This window comes from Benincasa hispida, chromosome 2 (assembly GCF_027475165.1).
Source record: "Benincasa hispida cultivar pf3 chromosome 2, pf3_genome.v1.1, whole genome shotgun sequence".
Taxonomy (NCBI): Eukaryota; Viridiplantae; Streptophyta; class Magnoliopsida; order Cucurbitales; family Cucurbitaceae; genus Benincasa; species Benincasa hispida.
This window is the reverse complement of record NC_143479.1, coordinates 4,615,004-4,634,335: the sequence shown is the minus strand read 5'-3', so window position 1 is coordinate 4,634,335 and position 19,332 is coordinate 4,615,004. Positions and strand designations below refer to the sequence as shown.

The following is a 19,332-nucleotide window of genomic DNA, read 5'->3' as shown; positions in this document are numbered from 1 at the left end:
ACTGTTACTGTTACATATATTGTTACCGTTACATATATTGTTATTATTACAGTATTACAATTATGAATTTATCATATTTATTGTTATTGTTATTGTTGTTATCGTTACTGTTATTGTTAGCGGTAACAATAACGGTAATAGTAAATGTGATAGATTTGTAATTCTAAGTAAACACGATCAAAGGCGATCTAATTACATTTGTAATTCATACTCATTACAATTTATCCATCAATAGAATTTCATTATGATTATACCTCTTTTCATGACAATTGGTAAAGGTGGCCTTAATTTTTATTTGGTTTGTAGGTTTAAAAATGAAACATTTTTACTTTCAATTTTGAGTTTTGTTTCAATGTAGTTCCTATAACTTCAAAATTTGTACTTTAAACTTGATATTTTTTTCACTATATACTCTTTTTTCAGTCATGTGTTAAGGTCTCTAGTAATTAATTTAAAAGAATTAAGTTAATTTTCACCATTCTAAATCACTATTAAAATTAATTAAAAACTTACTATACTTAACAAAGATGCAAATCATTGTAAGAAATGTGGATAAAATAAGCTTAATTTTTTTTTAAAAAAAAATGGTTACCAAACAAGGGCTAAAATATTTATTTATTAATTTAAACATATTTTTCAAAATTTTGTTTTTATGAATTTTCTAGATCGACATCTAAATTTTATCGATACTTTTATCGAAATTCTATGAGATTAAAATCTTGACATTTTCGTTGAGACTACCATTTTAAACATTAATATTATAATATTGTGTAATATTAATTTGAATTAAATTTGTTTGATGAAATTGAAATGTATGAGCTGGGTGAGAGAAAGAGGACAAGACAGAGAAAGACAAATTGGAAGCCAACTGCCACAAAAAAGCCTTAAAATGTTGATAACTTAATAATAAAATCCAACTGATAACAGCACATAGGGCATGATATGCCTTTTTGTTCTTTTATATATATATATATACGTACGTATGGGTTCTTTAAATAACATCTAATTGAGAAATCCTTTTTGTAACTCAATAACACTTTTTTTTTTCTGGTGAGAGAGAGATGTGGAAGCTCAAATTCTCGAATGGATGGGAGACGAGTGAAAACGATCATGTAGGAAGACAATATTGGGAATATGACACAAATCTCAACCCCTCGAAAGAAGAAAAATCTCAAATACAAAGTTTTTGCAATGAATTTTACAAGAATCGTTTTCAAGTCAAGCATAGCTCCGATCTTTTAATGAGACTTCAGGTTAATTTTCTATATAGACTTAATTATCTTTCTACATCTCATTTTTTTTTTCATAAATACATCCAAATATTGCGAAAAATTCTTCTCTTTTCTTATTAGCTTACTTAAATGTTTGTAAAAAAATAGCTCAAGAAAAGAATCCTTAGTTTTCTTATTTTAATGAGATTTTCGGTTAGTTTTCTATATATAAACTTATCTTTCTACATCTCTTTGTTTTTTCATATTGGAATGCATTCAAATATTGTTATTTTTTTTTCATACTTATTATTCTAATTTAATTTTTGTAAAAGCGTAGCTCAAGAGAATAATTTTTTTTTTTTTTTTAATTTAGATGAAAAGTGATGAAGAAGAACTAAAACAACAATGATTCTTCTTACATAGATCGATAGTGATGTGTGAATAAGCTTATTATTTTGTGCTTTCCCATTCGTCAATGACTCAAGTTGTTTAATCACAAATTAAATAATTCTTTTTTATGTTTTATTTTATAAATATATTTCCTATTTAAATGAGGGGTTTTTCATTTCAATACTAGTTGACATTGAAAGGAGTAACTTATTTATTTTATTAAGATTGTGAGATACCTTTAACTTTTTTCAATGTAGAATTAAGTATAAGATTTAGAGTTTAGGGTTTTGCATCTTCTATACGTAAGATTATTTTCAAAATTTAGATATGAATATTGAAAATTTTATTTTTTAAAAAAAATCCTTATTTTGCGTGATAAATTTTGTTTACCATGGTTATAATTTATTAACCCACCAACAATCATTTCAAAACCATGGTTATAATATTTTGACTAAAAAAAGAGAGGAAAAACTATGGTTAATTGGTTATATCAGTATACAATGTCCTGTCACATCACATATACAATAGATATAGTAATTATAATTAAAATCCGAAATTAAGTAATATATGGTGATAAAAATCAATGCATTTTGGCATTTTCTTTATATATATAAATGATTTTCTCTTAGTACGGAAAAAATAATTAAATCAAATTTCGAGTGCTTGGACCATAGGTTATTTGGTTGTTATAATAAGACTTTTTTTATATATTTTCGATAAACAATTCAAATATCCACTCTCACATGTTTGACAAATTAGAAAGAAAAAAAATCCTAAATCGAGAATAAGAAAAACATGTTAAAATATTATTTTGGTTCAGTTACTTTATAGTTGGTTCAATTTTAGTCCATAAACTTTTAATAAATCTTAGATTTATTTAAAATACATGAATTAAAACACAAATCGGTTAAAATTGGATAAATTTCAAAGTGTATATATATATATATATATATATATCAACAAGATATGACAGCCATGTACCCACCTCCATTTTCTTATTAACAATATCTGCACCAAAATGTTGAATCCCAACTGATAACAGACCATAGAACATGGTCCTTCATGTCTTGTTGAGAAGGAAAAAGGCAATTCAAACTCTCTAACTTTCTACCTACTTTAATTTGATACTATCCAAGTTGTCACTAGAATTAAAATCATAAACTAATAGTGTGATCATACTACTAACCTTAAATTGATATTATGTTAAGTTATTATTAAGGATGATTTTCAAAAATAGAAAAATAAGGAAAACTATTTATATAAAATAACAAAATTTTAATCTTCTTTATTAGAAGTTAATAGAAGTCTATTAGTGATTTTTTTTACTATTTCTGTAAATAGTTTGATATGTTTTTCTGTTGAAAATTTCCCTTATTATTAGGATATTAAAAACTAATTTTCTATTAATATAAGTCTCGTGGAGAATCCCACATTCGATAGTTCAAAAGACATTACATTCCTTATAAGATATATGAGTTACTTCTCTCAGAGTCTCATTGTCAATTTATTTTGATATGAAATCCCATGTTATCTAAAATGATATTAAAGTAGTATGACCCACATCATTTCTGCCATGACCTCTTCTTCTCGTCTTCCCTCACATAATTGATTTTCCTTGATTAATACATGAAGTATATTAGTGACCCAATTCTATGGTCAAGTACATTCTAAATTAAATGTAAATTTTAAATTTATGAAAAATGGTAAAATTAATTATTTGATATTAATGTGGATATATTTTGAATAATTTTATAGTTGAGAAAGGAGAATAGTGGTGGTGAGGTGAAGCTACCAAGTCAAATAAAAATTAGAAGTGAAGAGGAAATAAATGAAGAAGCAATTGAGAGCACATTGAGAAGGGCAATTAGATTCTACTCAACTATACAAACACAAGATGGTTTTTGGCCTGGTGACTATGGTGGCCCTTTGTTTCTTCTACCTGCCCTGGTAAATTTCTAATTTTTTTTTGGACAAATATCAATTTATACATCTAAATTTGGGGTGTTATACAATTTAAATTCTATTAATAACTGTATCAATTTAAACCCTGAACTTAGGAGATTATATTAATTTAAACACCAAACTAATAATTTTATCAATTTAAACCCTAAATTTTTATAAGTGTATCAATTTAGACCTTAAACCTTTATAATTGTATCAACTTAAACTCTCCATTATGATTTATTTAGATACGTTCAGGGTTTAAACTAATATATTTATGAAAGTTCAAGGTTTAAATTAATACATTTATGAATGTTTAGGGTTTAAATTTATATAATTATTAGTTTGGAGTTTAAATTGATACAAATCTCAAAGTTCAAGGTTTAAATTGATACAATCCTCAAAGTTTAAGGTTTAAATTGATACAATTTTTAGTTCAGAATTTAAATTGATACAATTCTCAAAGTTTAGGGGTATAAATTCATATTTGCCAAAATATTTTTTAACTTAAGAAAATGTCTAATAAATTCTTAAACGGTTAGAATATTGATGTAACATGAAAATTGAAATTATAAAAAGGGGGGAATTATTGATGTAAACGGGAAAATTATAAAAATCACCCCTTCAAGTATGGTGGTAGTTGAAATTACAACTTCAAACTTTCAAATATAAAAATTGGGCGCTTAAACTTCTACAAATGCTATAATTAGACCCTCAAAGTTACCATAGTTGTAGAAATTTGGCCTATAAATGATAAAAATTGAACCCTTAAACTTATACAATTGTTACAATTTCTATACTTATGTAAGTTTGGGGGTCCAATTTTAACACTTTTATAAGTTTAAGTGTTTAGTTTTTACAATCAAAAGTAGTCTGAGTATATAATGGCAACTATCATCATACTCTATGAGTAGTTTTTGCAATTCGTCCTAATATTAAATTTTTCATAATTAGTTCGTTTAAGTTTATAAGTTTAAATCTCTGTAAGGTCATTTCCTCTGGCTCTTTAACAAAAATTTTACAAATTTCAAAAATTAATTGATCTACTGAATAAAGTTGAATTTTATGTCCGTATAAGATCTTTAATTTTTTTTCTTTTAATCTAGTTAGATTTATTAGACAATTGGAACTAAACATGTAATTTGACTTTAAAATAATACCTTAATTTTTGAAATATTTATTTTATTATATGAATGGTATAGAAAATCATTTGGTGCTTTAGAGTATATGTGGGAGTGATTCTAAAAGAATCACTTTGTCATTTCTAAAAATAATTTTTAAACGTATTTTTAATCATTTAAAATCAATTTTGATGATATTAAAATTGGATTTAGAAGTGTAAAACTAAATATTAAATTAATTTTAATCTATTAAAATGGTTTGTAGAATGATTTTATACTCGACAAAAGTGATTTTAATAATTTCAAAATTACTCTTAAATATATAAGGATATTAAAAAACATTAGAATGATTATGTTTTTGATTTATTATTTAAATAAAGTTGATTGACAAAAAAATGTCCCAACTTCTCTCATTTAAATTATTTAAATGTTGCCCTACATTTTAAAATTGAAACTTTTTTGGTTGTATTTTATATTTTATTTTCAAGTGTGTACTATGTAATCTAATTTGAAAATGATTTTAAATACATGAAACATGTCCGGTTTGAAATTTGACTAAAAAAATTTAAGCGTGTTTCCAATTTCTAAAAACTGAAAAATACATAAATAAATCAGAAACTATTTTCAATTATTAAATTGATCGTTCATGCCGGCGCACCGCCTGTCGCTAATTTTCTTTATGAAAAAAAAAAAACAGAGTTTATTTTTCGATTTCCATAAAAATGTTTAAAATTTCGACTAAACAAAAAATAGGGAAAATATAATTTGAATTCCAAATAGAATTTAGGTAAGTTTTTTTTTTAGTATAACAACTGCGAGATGAAAAGTCAAATCTTAAGTCTTTAGAGAGAAACATCATGTTAATTACCGTTGAGTTTACTTTAACAAAATTTACCTAAGTTGCTTTAAAATAAAAGTTAAAGTTCATTTTTTCATAAAGTAAACTAGTCTATGAAATTTGATTAATAATGATTTACTCCTTGTACTTTTAATTTATTAACAATTTAATCTCTAAATTATAGTATGTACTTTAATTATAACGATTTTATCCAAATTTAATAAAATTTATTACATAAATAGATCAATAAATTAATCAGGGATCCAATATGTTTATAAGTTATAAATTCTAAATCGTTAGATAATAAAAATTGACATCTAATTTTAATGAAATTTTTTAAAACATGGATTAAATTGTTACAAATTTAAAACTAAGTGACTAAATTATTACATGCTAAAGTACAAGAACTAAATTGTTATACAATTGAAAGTATAGAGATTAAATCATTATAATCAAAGTTATTCATAGACTAAATTATTACTTTCAAGAGACCAAAAATGAATTTTAACTTTGAAGAATATACACACGGATCCAATATAAAAATTAAAATTGATGATGTACATGTCAATTATCATTTAGTTATGTTCAGTCAAATTTTCTATTATTATTTAAGTTGCGTGATTAAAGTGAGAATATTATTAAGTTAATTCAACAAATGGTTTATTATATAGAAACAACAAACATTATAGTACATCGAATTATAATAAAATATATGTTTTAAAAAAAGATTATAATAAAATATATGGGTATTTTTTTTAAGTTCATAATATTAAAGAGCATATCAAATTTAGGACCATTAATATATTAATTTCAAATTATTGGTCCCCTCTCTTCCTCCTCACCATAGCCGCTACTTGCTAATTTTGTGTCGACAAAATTGTATTTTTGTGCTTATAATAACAACCAAATATTATATTTAATTAATTTTATTTCATTTTCGTAAATGGTCCCATAATTTCCCACTTTTAGTTTTAATCATTTATTTTTAGGCACTCGAGGTACGGATCATTGGTTTGATAATCGAATATTTGTTATTGAATGAATGTGTCAATAAAACACATACATCCAATTAAGAAATATTTGGTGTATTATTTAAAAAAAAAATGATTTTAGGTGTATATAAGTGTTTAGCATACAAAATAATGTGTGTTAGGGTTTTGGAATTAAGGTTGTTGAGAGAATAAAGTTAGAAAGATGGTTGGTAGGAAAAAACTTAACCAAATAATGTGTGTTAGGGTTTTGGAATTAAGGGGTTTTTTTTTTTTAGAAAAAAAAATAATTGAGCTAATAATGAAAATGAGAAATATTAAGGTTAAAAAATATTTTGGTCGGTAAACTTTTATGAAATTAACAATTTAGTTCCAAAACTTTGAGTGGTAATAATTTAGTCCTATGTACTTTCAGTTTTGTAACAATTTAGTTCATAAACTTTAATATATAACAATTTAGTTTTTATACATTTAATTTTGTAAAGTTTAGTCACTAAATTTTAGTATGTAATAATTTAGTTTTTGTATATTCAATTTTGTAACTTTTTAGTCCCTAAATATATATAAAAAAAAATCATCAAAATTATATGAATATTTAGTCTCTAATTGCTTTATTGGTTTGTTTATTTGATTAAATCTTAACACTTAATTATTTCTACTATAAGGACTAAATCATTACAAATTTTAAAGTATAAGAATTAAATTATTACATACTAAAGTGCTATAAGATTGAAATTAAATTACAGGGACTAAATCGTTACGAATGAAAGTTTAAGGATTAAATTATTATTTTTATAAAAATTTAGGGACTAAAAATGAATTTTAACCGAAATATAATCACCCTTTTGTTTTCTTGGTTAGGTGATTGGGCTAAGTGTAACAAAGGCTCTTGATGTAGTTCTATCGCTTCACCATCAACATGAGATGTGCCGCTACCTTTACAATCACCAAGTATTTGTTTCATTTTTAAATATTTATTTTCTCTTTTGAGTTTAATAATTAAAGCAAGAGATCGAACCATCATTTTTAAAATGGTAATTTATGCATTATCAACTAATTAAGCTAATTGGAATTTACAATCAAATTAAAGTTTACTCCTCCATTTCCTTGTTAAAACAAATTTATGTCTAATTCCTCATTTTTTTTTCTATACATTAATCAACAAAACCTATTTTTGGTTCAGTTTCTATAATAATAACTTAAACTTCCTGTATTAAAAAAAAAAAAAAAAATCCCTTAAACTACCCATATGGTTGCATTTTGGCTAAATAGATTTAATGGCATCTAATCATTTAAATTTTTCTTAATTAAGATGGTCCATGCTATTTTAAAATTATTAATTTTAATCTAAATATATTTTAAAATTTTAATTAGGTCCTTCCACACCCACAGACACACACATATATATTTTAAATTTGTCAAACAAACAAAGTGTTACACCAACATATTTGATTACGCTGACATGTTTAATTAACATATAAAACTAATTTCCTTATTAACAAAATTGGAAATAAACATAAAAAAATACATTTTTTTTTTCAAGTGAGACATGTCTAAGTGGCATGCTTATAAGTTCAAATAGGTTGTTGGTTACCATTTCTTTTTTTTTTTTTTAATAAACCTATTTCTTCCTTATTTCTTATCATGATTTGTATCTTTCAAGTACAATGGTTGAATTTTTAGTCAAAAACTAAAAACAAAAACAACTTTTTGAAAACTATTTTTTTTTCTTAAAATTTGACTTAGATTTTTAAACAATTGGTGAAAAGTAAATAACAAAGGGAAATTTTTGGAGGTGGAAGTAGTGTCTATGGACTTAATTTTCAAAAACAAAAATAAGGAACATAGATACCATACGGGACCTTAATGACACAGTTTTATAATAGAAGAATATAAAGAGACTTTTTAATACACTATATGTATAATTAAGAATTTTATATGATTAAAGATTAAATCGAGAATAATCTGAAAAAATTAGGGACCATTTGATATATTAAAAATATATATTTTTTTTGTTTTCTTACAGATATTTTTTTAATTGATAGTACTAGGAGTTGATTTGACTAACAATAACTTTTAATTGTAAATTATCTATTTATGTAACATAAATATAGTTGAATTAAGTAAATCACATTTAGAGAAAAGATTATTTATAATAACCTCACTATTATATTTGTCTCTTTTGATGAAATTAATATAAGCTTCGACTTTTCAGAATGAAGATGGAGGGTGGGGATTGCATATAGAGGGGAACAGCACAATGCTTTGTACAGTTCTATCCTACGTGAGCTTGAGATTATTGGGTGAGAAAATTGACGGTCGTGATGGAGCCTTACTCGAAGCAAGAAGATGGATTCTTGATCGAGGTGGGGCCACCTCAATCCCCTCTTGGGGAAAAACATGGCTCTCCGTAAGATCGTCCGCATATTATAACTCTTCTCCCATTTTAATAATCTCTTTTAAAAGTACTAAGCTCGGAATTAGTAACAAATTTGTTTTCAGTATTTTTAAAATTTATGTATCTTTTCTCATCAATTTCCCTTTTTTTTTTTTTGAAGAAATATTTAAAATTTTAGTTAAATTTTAAATATAGATACACGCAAAAAATTTCACAGATAAAAAAAATGTCAAACTATTTACATAAATAACAAAAAAAAAAAAGAAAGAAAAGAAAACATTGATAGACATTGGTAGACTTCTATCACTATCAGTGTCTATCCGTGATAGACTTCTATTAATTTCTATCATGGATAGACTTCTATCAGTTTCTATTAAAGAAAATTAAAATTTTTCTTATTTTTCTATTTTTGAAAATCTCCCTTTTGAAAACTACTCTTGGCTTTAAAAAACATTAATGGAAACAATATAAAAAAGAAAAACTTAGTGAAAAGAATGTTTGGAAGATTAATTTTCAAAAATAAAAGACTAAAAACAATTATCAAACGAAACTTAAATTAAGTCTATTATTTTAGCTAATTTTCAATTTCTTCTTTAATTTTTTTTTTTTTGTTAGAATAATATGTTCACATATTTAAATAAAACACTAAAACAATAATTTAATATCACGTAATTTTAAGTGAGAACTAGCTAAACCATAGAGACAATATTATGAGAATATGACATATTTGACCAATAATTTAAAAGATTAATTTAATGAACTAAATTAATTTTGCATGTAGGTCCTTGGAGTGTATGAGTGGGAAGGAAACAATCCACTTCCACCCGAAATATGGCTCTTGCCCTACTTTCTTCCATTTCATCCGGGTTCTATTTCTCCCCTCTATTTTTCCCTTCTCTTAAAAGAATATAAAGTGTTTTTTTTTTGTTCTAGTGTGATAATTTTCTCTTAATTTCTTATTTATGATTTTCAATCTAAGAAAACATTTGAATTTATAATAATTCTAAAAATAAAAAATAAAAACGCTCTTAAAAATAAATAATAATACAAAGGATGTCATAAAGTTAATTTTCAAAAGTAAAAACTATATGATAAGTCTAAGATTTTTTTTAAAATACATATTTTAAAATTTTGCTAAACACAAAAATATACCTTTTACAATTTTTTTTTGAATTTTTATTAAAAATTATTCAACGTTACTTTCTAAAAAATGTTGAAAATAAAATGAAAAAAAGGAATTTACAAAGTTAGGTGGGTAACTTCGTACGTATGTCTTTGATATTCTTACGAGTAAAAGAACAACTTTTTTAAAATAGTTCAATATTTATTACTCTTAAAACGAGCATAGTTCAACTAATATAAAAAAAATATATTAATCATCTCAAAGTTGGAAATTCAATTTTCTCGCATGATAAAAAAAGAGAGAAAATTTTATTATATCAATGTAATCCTGTTGAGAAATTAAAATAAATAAATGAATAATACAGGAAGAATGTGGTGTCATAGTCGAATGATATATTTACCAATGTCATACTTGTATGGAGAGAGATTTGTGGGACAAATTAGCCCCATCATAATGAGCCTCAGGCAAGAGCTTTACACGTGCCCTTATTCTACAATTGATTGGAATCGTTCTCGAAACCTATGTGCTAAGGTACATCATACACAATTCTCACTTTCCTTTTCTTCTAATTCGGTTAAATTACAAGTTTAGTCTCTGAACTTTCAGATATGTATCTGTTTAGTCTTTAAATATCTTAAATAATGTATTAATTAATAGATAACTGATATAGTCAAAATTCGTAAAAGTTGACTCGAGATATAAATTCCAATTTTTTTATATTTAGTTAATCCATCCATTAGAAGAACGAATTGGTCAAAGATTTGTTTGACACAAAGCTAAACATTTAAGCGATGTATTGGATAAAAATTAAATGTTGAAGAAAGAATTTAGAAGTTATATTTCTAAGTCGAGTTCTTAATGATCTCATGAGTTACATGGGGTTGATTTTCGTAGGAAGATTTGTACAGTCCAAATTCCAAGATACAAGATATGTTATGGAATTCAATTCACAAGTTTGGTGAACCATTGTTGAAGAAATGGCCTCTCTCAAAGCTTAGACAAAAAGCTCTTGACCATGTGATTAAACACATCCACTATGAGGATGAAAACACTCACTACCTTTGCCTTGGACCTGTTAGCAAGGTAAGCTTCTTCTTCCATCTAAGTCACTTATAACATATTTACAATGTAATATTCTGAATAATCAAACATCATCGTATCTCATTAATTTACTCATTTGTATTCATTTATGTGTCATTTACGATTATACGTCTAGGGTTGATAGAGGTATCATATATAAACCCTTTAATTCTATTGGTGAATCTATAATCTTTATTTTATGATATTTCTGTTTAATAATAAATTGATCTCTCCTTTTATCCGTGAATGTTGTTGACGTACTGTTAGTGAACCATGTATGAATCTTCGGTTGTTGAATTTTTGTTTTTGTGTGGAAAAGGTCCAATTGTATATCTTTTTTATTAAGGTGCTAAACATGGTGTGTTGTTGGGCTGAGGATTCAAACTCAGAAGCATTTAGAAGACACATTTCAAAAATCAAAGATTATCTCTGGCTAGCTGAGGATGGAATGAAAATGCAGGTTCTAATTGCTTACCATATGCTTTGCTTTTGTTAGGATAGTGAGCCCTAAAATTTTGTATGCATATGTTTGAAATTAATAATGATTTTCAAATGGTAGGAAAGTCACACTATATCTTCCGGTTCGTGGGCGATTTAAGAAATTGTTCATGTTACTGACTCCAAATTATTAATTTAATATTTTAATTTTATACTTTTACATGCAATATTTTTATATCATCAAAATTGATTTTAAATTATTAAAAGCTTGTTTCAAAATAATTTTAAAAAAAAAATGATAAAAGTGATTTTGATAATTAAAATTAATTTGGCTAAATTTTGATTTTATATCTTAAAATGTGATTTTCATACCATTATTAAAATTGGTCTTAAGTAGTTAAAAAATGAGTTTTTGCTTTTTCTTTTTAACTATTTCTAAATCACCCCGAATACGTCTTTACTATATTTTAAAGGTTTAAATACTATTACGTACTTTTGGCTTTGGTTCATTTTAGTCTTTATACTTTCGACTTTTGCTCATTTTGGTCTCTATACTTTCAAAATGTTCTTTTTGGTTCATGTACTTTCAAATAGTGACCAGTTTGGTTTTTGAATTTTAAAAAAAGTGACCATTTTGCTCCCTTAAACATGAAGTGAAAATAAAAATGAAAGGACCAAAATGGTATCTTTTTTAAAATACAAGGACCAAAATGAACATGTTAAAAGTACAAGACCAAAATGAATGAAAGTTAAAAATATAAAGACCAAAATTAATATTTTGAAAGACCAAAATGAATCAAAACAAAAAATATGGAGACCAAAATAATATTTAAATCTATTTTTAATTATACGTTGACATGTGTTATTTTGGACAGGGATATAATGGGTCTCAATTATGGGACGTAGTTTTTGCAGTTCAAGCAATAGTTGCAACTGATCTAGTCGAAGAATATGGTTCAGTGCTTAAGAAAGCTCATAATTTTATCAAAAACTCACAAGTATAGTATTAATTTCATTTACCTTTTTCTTTTTTCTTTTTAATCAGTTTCAAAATTAAAATATGATTAAGTAACCTTGGATTTGGTATTAATTAATAATTTAAGATAAGAAACAATGGAGTTAGAGATGATAATCCAAGTAAATGGTACCGCCACGTGTCAATGGGTGGGTGGCCCTTCTCAACTCCAGACAATGCATGGCCTGTTTCTGATTGTACTTCCGAAGCTTTGAAGGTAATGATCTTTTACCATTGAAATGGCTTTATAATGTTATAAAAAATATTTTAAAGGGCAAAAGAATGAGGTTTTCATACGTATATCCTACAAATGAAAAAAGATCCAAGGTTTAAAAAATAATAGACTTTTACTTACGTCAACAATGCGTGAATTTACTATTTTGACCCTGAAGTCACACCTGAAGAGACCTGAACTCATCTCAATCTAGCTTCTCTCTCCTTGATTTACGATTACCCTGCATTCTTGTTTCTCTCTCCATCTCGATCTCGCTTCTCTCTTCTCATTCTAAATCTCACTTCTCTCTCCTCAATACATAGTTTCTCTTCTATCTCGATCTCGTTTCTCTCTCCTCTCTCTAGATCTCACTTCTCTTCTAAATTCAAATTCTGTTAAACTTCTTAATCTCAATTCTCACTTCCCTCTCGATCTCGCTTTTCTCTTCCTCTAAGAAAAAAATATATAAAGAAGAAGAAAAAGAAAGGCAGAACAAAGAAGAAGAAACGAGGGGAGGAAGAGGAAGAAGAAGTCAGTGGAAGAAACATGAAAAAAAAAATAAGAAATAAGAAAAAATCTGAAAAACGAAAGAGGAGAAGGAAGAAGGCTTTAGGAATTAAAATGGTAATTTCACGAATGAATGATGTTCATTTGTTTTAAAAAATGAGGCCAAATTTCATTTACATCGTCTCTTATTTTGGGCCATCTGTGCAATTCATCCCAAAAGGAATGATAATTTCTTTTTAAATATTTAGAAAGTGGTTTCAAACAAAAGACATTTATTAAACTTATTGGACGGGCTGATTTTTTTTTTTTTTCTCTTAAAAATAGTTATCTCCAAATGATAATTGATTGACTTGTAATTTAAGGTTACTATTTACCCAAAATTTGTAGTTTTGTAGTGAAAATTTGAATACGTTATTTGTGAAACACAGGAGGGGAATAAGTTGTTTGGTTAGTCATCTAAAAATTTAAATTCGAAAACAAGAGAGATTAAATGAAAAATAGCGTTGTATTCTATGTTTATGTGTTCAGTGTTATTAAATATGTAATACCATATGTTTGGTATTACAGTAAGAATTTAAGCTCTTTTCAGTAACTATTTGGGTTTTTTTAAAAAAAAATTAATTTTAATTTCTTGTTTTGTCATCTATTTTTTATCAATATTTTTAAAAATCAAGTTAAAGTTTTGAAAACTAAAAGAATGTAGTTTTTAAATTTTTTTTTGACTTTAAATAAGAATTCAACTTTTTTTTTTTTTACTTAAAAAAGTTGGAAACCACTCTAAAAAATTGAGAGGGAAATGAGCTTAATTTTTAAAAAACCAAATGCTTACCAAACGGAATAGCTTAAAAATTAATCTCAATTTTGAAAGTTAGTTCAAAGTGTAATTTAGTAATATATTTAAACAAATCCCCATTTGGTAACGACCATTTAGTTTTTGAAAATTAAGTCATTTTTCCCTCAATTTCATATCGTGGTTTTTATTTTTCTAAGTAAAAGAGATAGAATTCTTTGTCAAATTCTAAAAAATGAAAACAAATTTTTAAAAATTGTTTTTTTTTAGTTTTCAAATTTTGTTTGATTTTTCAAAATATTGGTAGAAAATAGAAAGGTTTATAGATTTAATTTTAAAAAATTAAAACAAAAATTTCAAATGGTTATTGAATTTGGCCTAAATCATTAAATTTTGAGTTGCATTCCAAACATAGTCATTTAGCTCTAAACTTTAACTATTAAAGGGAAATAGAGCAGTAGTCTTAAAACATTTTTTAGTACATGATAATTAAATCTTCTGATTATGATAAAACTTCCATTTTTATTTATTAAATTATGTTTGAATTGACAAAACTATTCCAAAACAGATCTATTTAGGATCAATTTTCAAATTTGATGAATAATGATAAGAGAAAATTTGTTGCAGGTAGCAATTTTGCTATCACAAATGCCACCAACAATGGTGGGTGAGCCAATAGATGTTCATAAACTATACGACACCGTTGATCTGATTCTTTCACTTCAGGTAGACAATAAAATTAAATATTGTAATTTTTTTTTGGCAAAAATAAAATTAATAGCAAATATAATATGTCAGTTGAATTATAAACACTTTGGTATAATATTAAATTTCAAGACCTAATTATAATATTAATCATTAACTTGCAGAATTCCAATGGAGGATTTGCTTCATATGAACTCACAAGATCCTATCCATGGTTGGAGGTAAATATTAAAGTAATAAAAAATACAAAATGATAACCTATAGCTATAATTAATGTAACCCCAAACTTAAGCTTTTGGATTTATACAGTTAACATAATGCCAAATCAAGATAGTTTTGTATTCAAACTCCTGGTATCATCGAATTTTATTATATTTTAGTTTTTATACAATTTTAGTTCACTTTCAATTAATCTTAAAAATCCTTTTATCATTTTAATATATTATTGATTTAGTAAATATAAAAAATAGTCTCTATTAGTATTTCTATTTTAAATTCTAGAAATATATTCGCATATTATCTTCTTTTTGCATAAAAATTATTATATAGTATTATTATTTAACCAATTTCGATATAAAAAACTAGCTATCTAAAATTAGATTTAAAATTTATTGAAAATATATGAATTAAAATGAAAGAAAAATTAGAAGTATAAGATGAAAATGATAGTTTAACCTTATATATTTAAGGTAAGTCTGTAACTTATCAACTCTTAAACTTTTATGGATTGATGAATAAATTAACCTTAATCCTTTGGAGATTTAATACAAAGTGTTTTTTTTTTTTGGGCGTTTAGATGTTCAATCCTGCTGAAATATTTGGAGATGTCATGATTGACTATCAGTAAGACATTATATATATTTATATTTTTGTCCATATATATTTTAATATTTATTTCATGTTTTTAAGGTTTTTTTTATTATTATTATTTTGTTGTGGGTTTAAAGATATGTAGAGTGTAGTTCAGCAGCGATTCAAGGGCTTAAAGCATTCATGAAATTACATCCCGGCTACCGCAAGAAAGACATTCAAACATGCATTGCCAAAGCTGCAAATTTCATTGAAACCATTCAGCAGTCTGATGGTTCTTGGTTTGTATTTCTATCTTTTTAACCTATTTTTATTAACAGTTCTCTCATACAAACCCTATAACTTCAGTTTTTTACTGACCAAGTAATACAAAATCTAATATCCCAAATACTAAGTCCCACAGCAAGAAAAAAAAAGACACTCAACAACCATCGACAGTTAATAGTCGAGAGTTAGACTAACTCCTGACACCTTATATGACCGTTGGGAGTTAGTCTCCATCTTCCGACGCTTAACATCAGGGCGTTGGGAGATGCTTGATAACTCTCGACGAATAAATTAACTCGTCGGGAGATGCTAAATAATGAATATTCTAAAAAAAAATTAAGAATCTCCTGATGGTTAAACACCTCGTTGGGAGATTAATGAGCAATTTGGATATAATGAACTTCCAACAACGGTAGCCACCCTATCGGGAGTTTAAACTAACTCCTGACGCTGTACATATGACAACGGCATGGGGGATCATCTCCTGGCCGGTTTTTGGCTATTTTTCAACGATGCTAGGCATTGGGAGATTACCTTTTTGTTGCAGTGTCCTTGTTTAATAATCATTTGATTTTTGAAATTAATCCTACAAATGCCACTTTTATTCATTTAGTGTATTTTTTTTTTGGGAAAAATACTTGGGTGTATATATCATGAATTATACCCATTTTTGTAAAACCCACTCAAATGTTTAATTATAATTTTTCATGTGACAATCTTTTCTTTTTTAAAAAAGATTTTTTTATATATATTTTTCCCTTTATGTTTGAAAAGGATCAAACTCATCCAAGTATTATTCTTTTTGTTGTATGTTAGGATTGTTTTTAAATTATAAGTTGAGTTTTGAAAAAAAAAAAAAAGTAGTTTTTAAAAACAAATTATTCAAATGTTTAATTACGAAAGATGAAAAATGTAATTAAGAACATATGAGAAAAACAAACATGATTTTCAAAAACCAAATAGTTATGATCATCATGGACATCTTTGGTTTTCGCTTTTTGAAAAATTAAGCTAATAAACCCTACCTTTACCCATAAATTTATTTGTTCGATCATTCACTTTCTACCGATTAATGTTTTCAAATAACAAACTAATACAAAAATTGAAAGTGAAAGAAGCATAAATTACAAAAACAAAAGACTTAGAAAATGAAATATCATTACCAAATCAAACCTAAAAAATTTATATTTGACTTATGATATTTAGGTATGGATCATGGGGGATTTGCTACACATATGGGACATGGTTTGGAATCAAGGGATTGGTTGCCTGTGGAAGGACTTATGATAATAGTAAATGCATAAGGAAGGCAACCGAATTCCTTCTTTCAAAACAACTCAAATCAGGTGGTTGGGGAGAGAGCTACCTCTCAGCTCATCACAAGGTACTTAATTAAAATTTCATTTTTTTTATGATACTAATTAAGCTATGTTCAAGTTTAATTAGAACATTAACGTGTATAATTTTTTTCTCTTACATAAACGGAAAAAAAAGGTATACACCGATCTCAAAGACCGCAAATCACATATTGTCAATACGTCTTGGGCCTTATTATCTCTCATTCAAACTGGTCAGGTATATTAGTTGTTTCCTTAATTTCATCGACTTTTGAAATGGCAACAATTGAAATAAATGAAATGAAGTTTGAGTTATATTTGATGAATTTGAAATCATAATATAAAGTGAAATTTATGTGGAGATTAGGCACAAAGAGACCCGTCTCCTCTGCATCGAGCAGCAACAGTCCTGATTAATTCGCAACTTGATGATGGAGATTTCCCACAACAGGTCTTATCTCTTTCCTTCCATTACTAAATATCAATTTATATCACTAAACTTTAAGAATTATATCGAATAAAATTTTGAACTAAAATTTAGATTTGTATTGATTTAAACTATGAACTTTCTAAGTATATCAATTTACACCGTTTTTCAAATTTCGTTGGACTATTATCGTGTGAGGTACTGAAATTGATAAAATTTTAAAACTAATCAATTTAGACCATTCATTACAATTAACTTTGAATATCCTCAATGCATTAGTTCTCAAATGTTGGTTTTACAAAATGGATAATTAGACTAAATACATGAACGATTTTCAAAGGAAATTTTGACTAACAACTTAAATTGATTCATTTAAAGTTTAGGGGTTTAGTTAGTACAAGTATAAGTTTCACATGAGATTTTTTCGATAGGGAACATAATAGATGGTGTAAATTGATACAATTACAAAAGTTTTGAATTTAAATCGGTGCAATATTAAAGTATTGAAGTATATTAAATTGATACAATTAAACTAAATTCATTGTATTGAAGTATATTAAATATAGTACACAAGTCTTGATGAACGGTAAAAATATTGTGGTATATTAGTGATACAATTAGTTTCTTAATAATAGAAAAATAGTATATTTAGATTGCTTTTCTTGTGTGAGTAATTATTTAAATGTAGCGACCATTTTTGTCATCAATTATTATTTTTTCTCATATTGTTTAATTAATTGGATCAATTTTTGTAGGAAATTATGGGAGTTTTCAACAAGAGTTGTATGATCAGTTACTCAGCATATAGAAACATATTTCCAATATGGGCCCTTGGGGAGTATCGCGTTAGGGTTTTACAACTTCGAGAAAAATGATAGTTATATTTTCTACGTTATATAAGTGGACGTGTTTTATTATGTGTATATAGAAATAAATCAAAATTTGTACATGTAATAGTTACTTTACACATGACATAGAATAGCATAAATTAAAGTGCTTTTATGTTTTAAATAATTTATACTTTTAATTCTCGTTCGATAATTATATGATTTTTAATTTTTGAAAATTAATAAATAACGTTGATAGATATATGTTTCTCCAACGATCTGGATATAATCACCCATGAAGTTTTTAGACACAATATCTCTTGACATCTACACTACGACGTCAGAAGAAATATTATATCTCCAATGGTTGTTATACGACGTCGGTAGAGAGTTATAAGTTCCTATGCCATCATCAAGGTGCCAGTAAAGGAAATTTCTCTCGACGGTTGTTCTTACTATGCCTATTTTAAGCATTGGGAGATATGTTTTTTTTTTCTTGTACTGTCTCCTTTATTTATGTTTTTTTTTCTTGTACTGTCTCCTTTATTTTTCACCATTTGATACGTCTTTAAATGTATATATGAATTTCATACCATAATATCATTAGATACAAACCTCATAAAAACAAAAATTTCCAAAACAGCTATGAATAAAGAGAAACATTTAAGAGTGTCAAAATCTAGGTATATTAAATATTATTGTAAATGTAATATTGTAGACATCCATAACTTATTTATGTTACAACAAACCCATAACCTTCATAGGTTATCCAATCCCATAACCTCCTCCATTAACTTTTACCTTGTAACATACACTCTACCATGCCCTATAAATAGAGGACAGTACAATTGAGTTCAATATTAGCTCTCTACCTCTTCTCTTCTACTTGTCTCTCTTATTTTGT

The 19,332-nt window shown here is 26.1% G+C and overlaps 1 protein-coding gene across 1 annotated transcript; it reads left to right on the top strand.

Moving 5' to 3' along the window:
* The first annotated feature begins 1,061 nt into the window (after positions 1-1,061).
* LOC120071814 (putative oxidosqualene cyclase) lies at positions 1,062-18,476 on the top strand. Its single transcript, XM_039024201.1, has 18 exons — positions 1,062-1,253; positions 3,357-3,548; positions 7,352-7,441; positions 8,706-8,900; positions 9,670-9,754; positions 10,376-10,542; positions 10,906-11,094; positions 11,438-11,551; positions 12,405-12,527; positions 12,633-12,761; positions 14,683-14,781; positions 14,925-14,981; positions 15,557-15,603; positions 15,708-15,851; positions 17,044-17,221; positions 17,332-17,412; positions 17,542-17,625; positions 18,357-18,476. Exons 1-18 carry the CDS (start codon positions 1,062-1,064, stop codon positions 18,474-18,476), a joined length of 2,286 nt encoding a protein of 761 aa, XP_038880129.1.
* Positions 18,477-19,332: the final 856 nt, after the last annotated feature.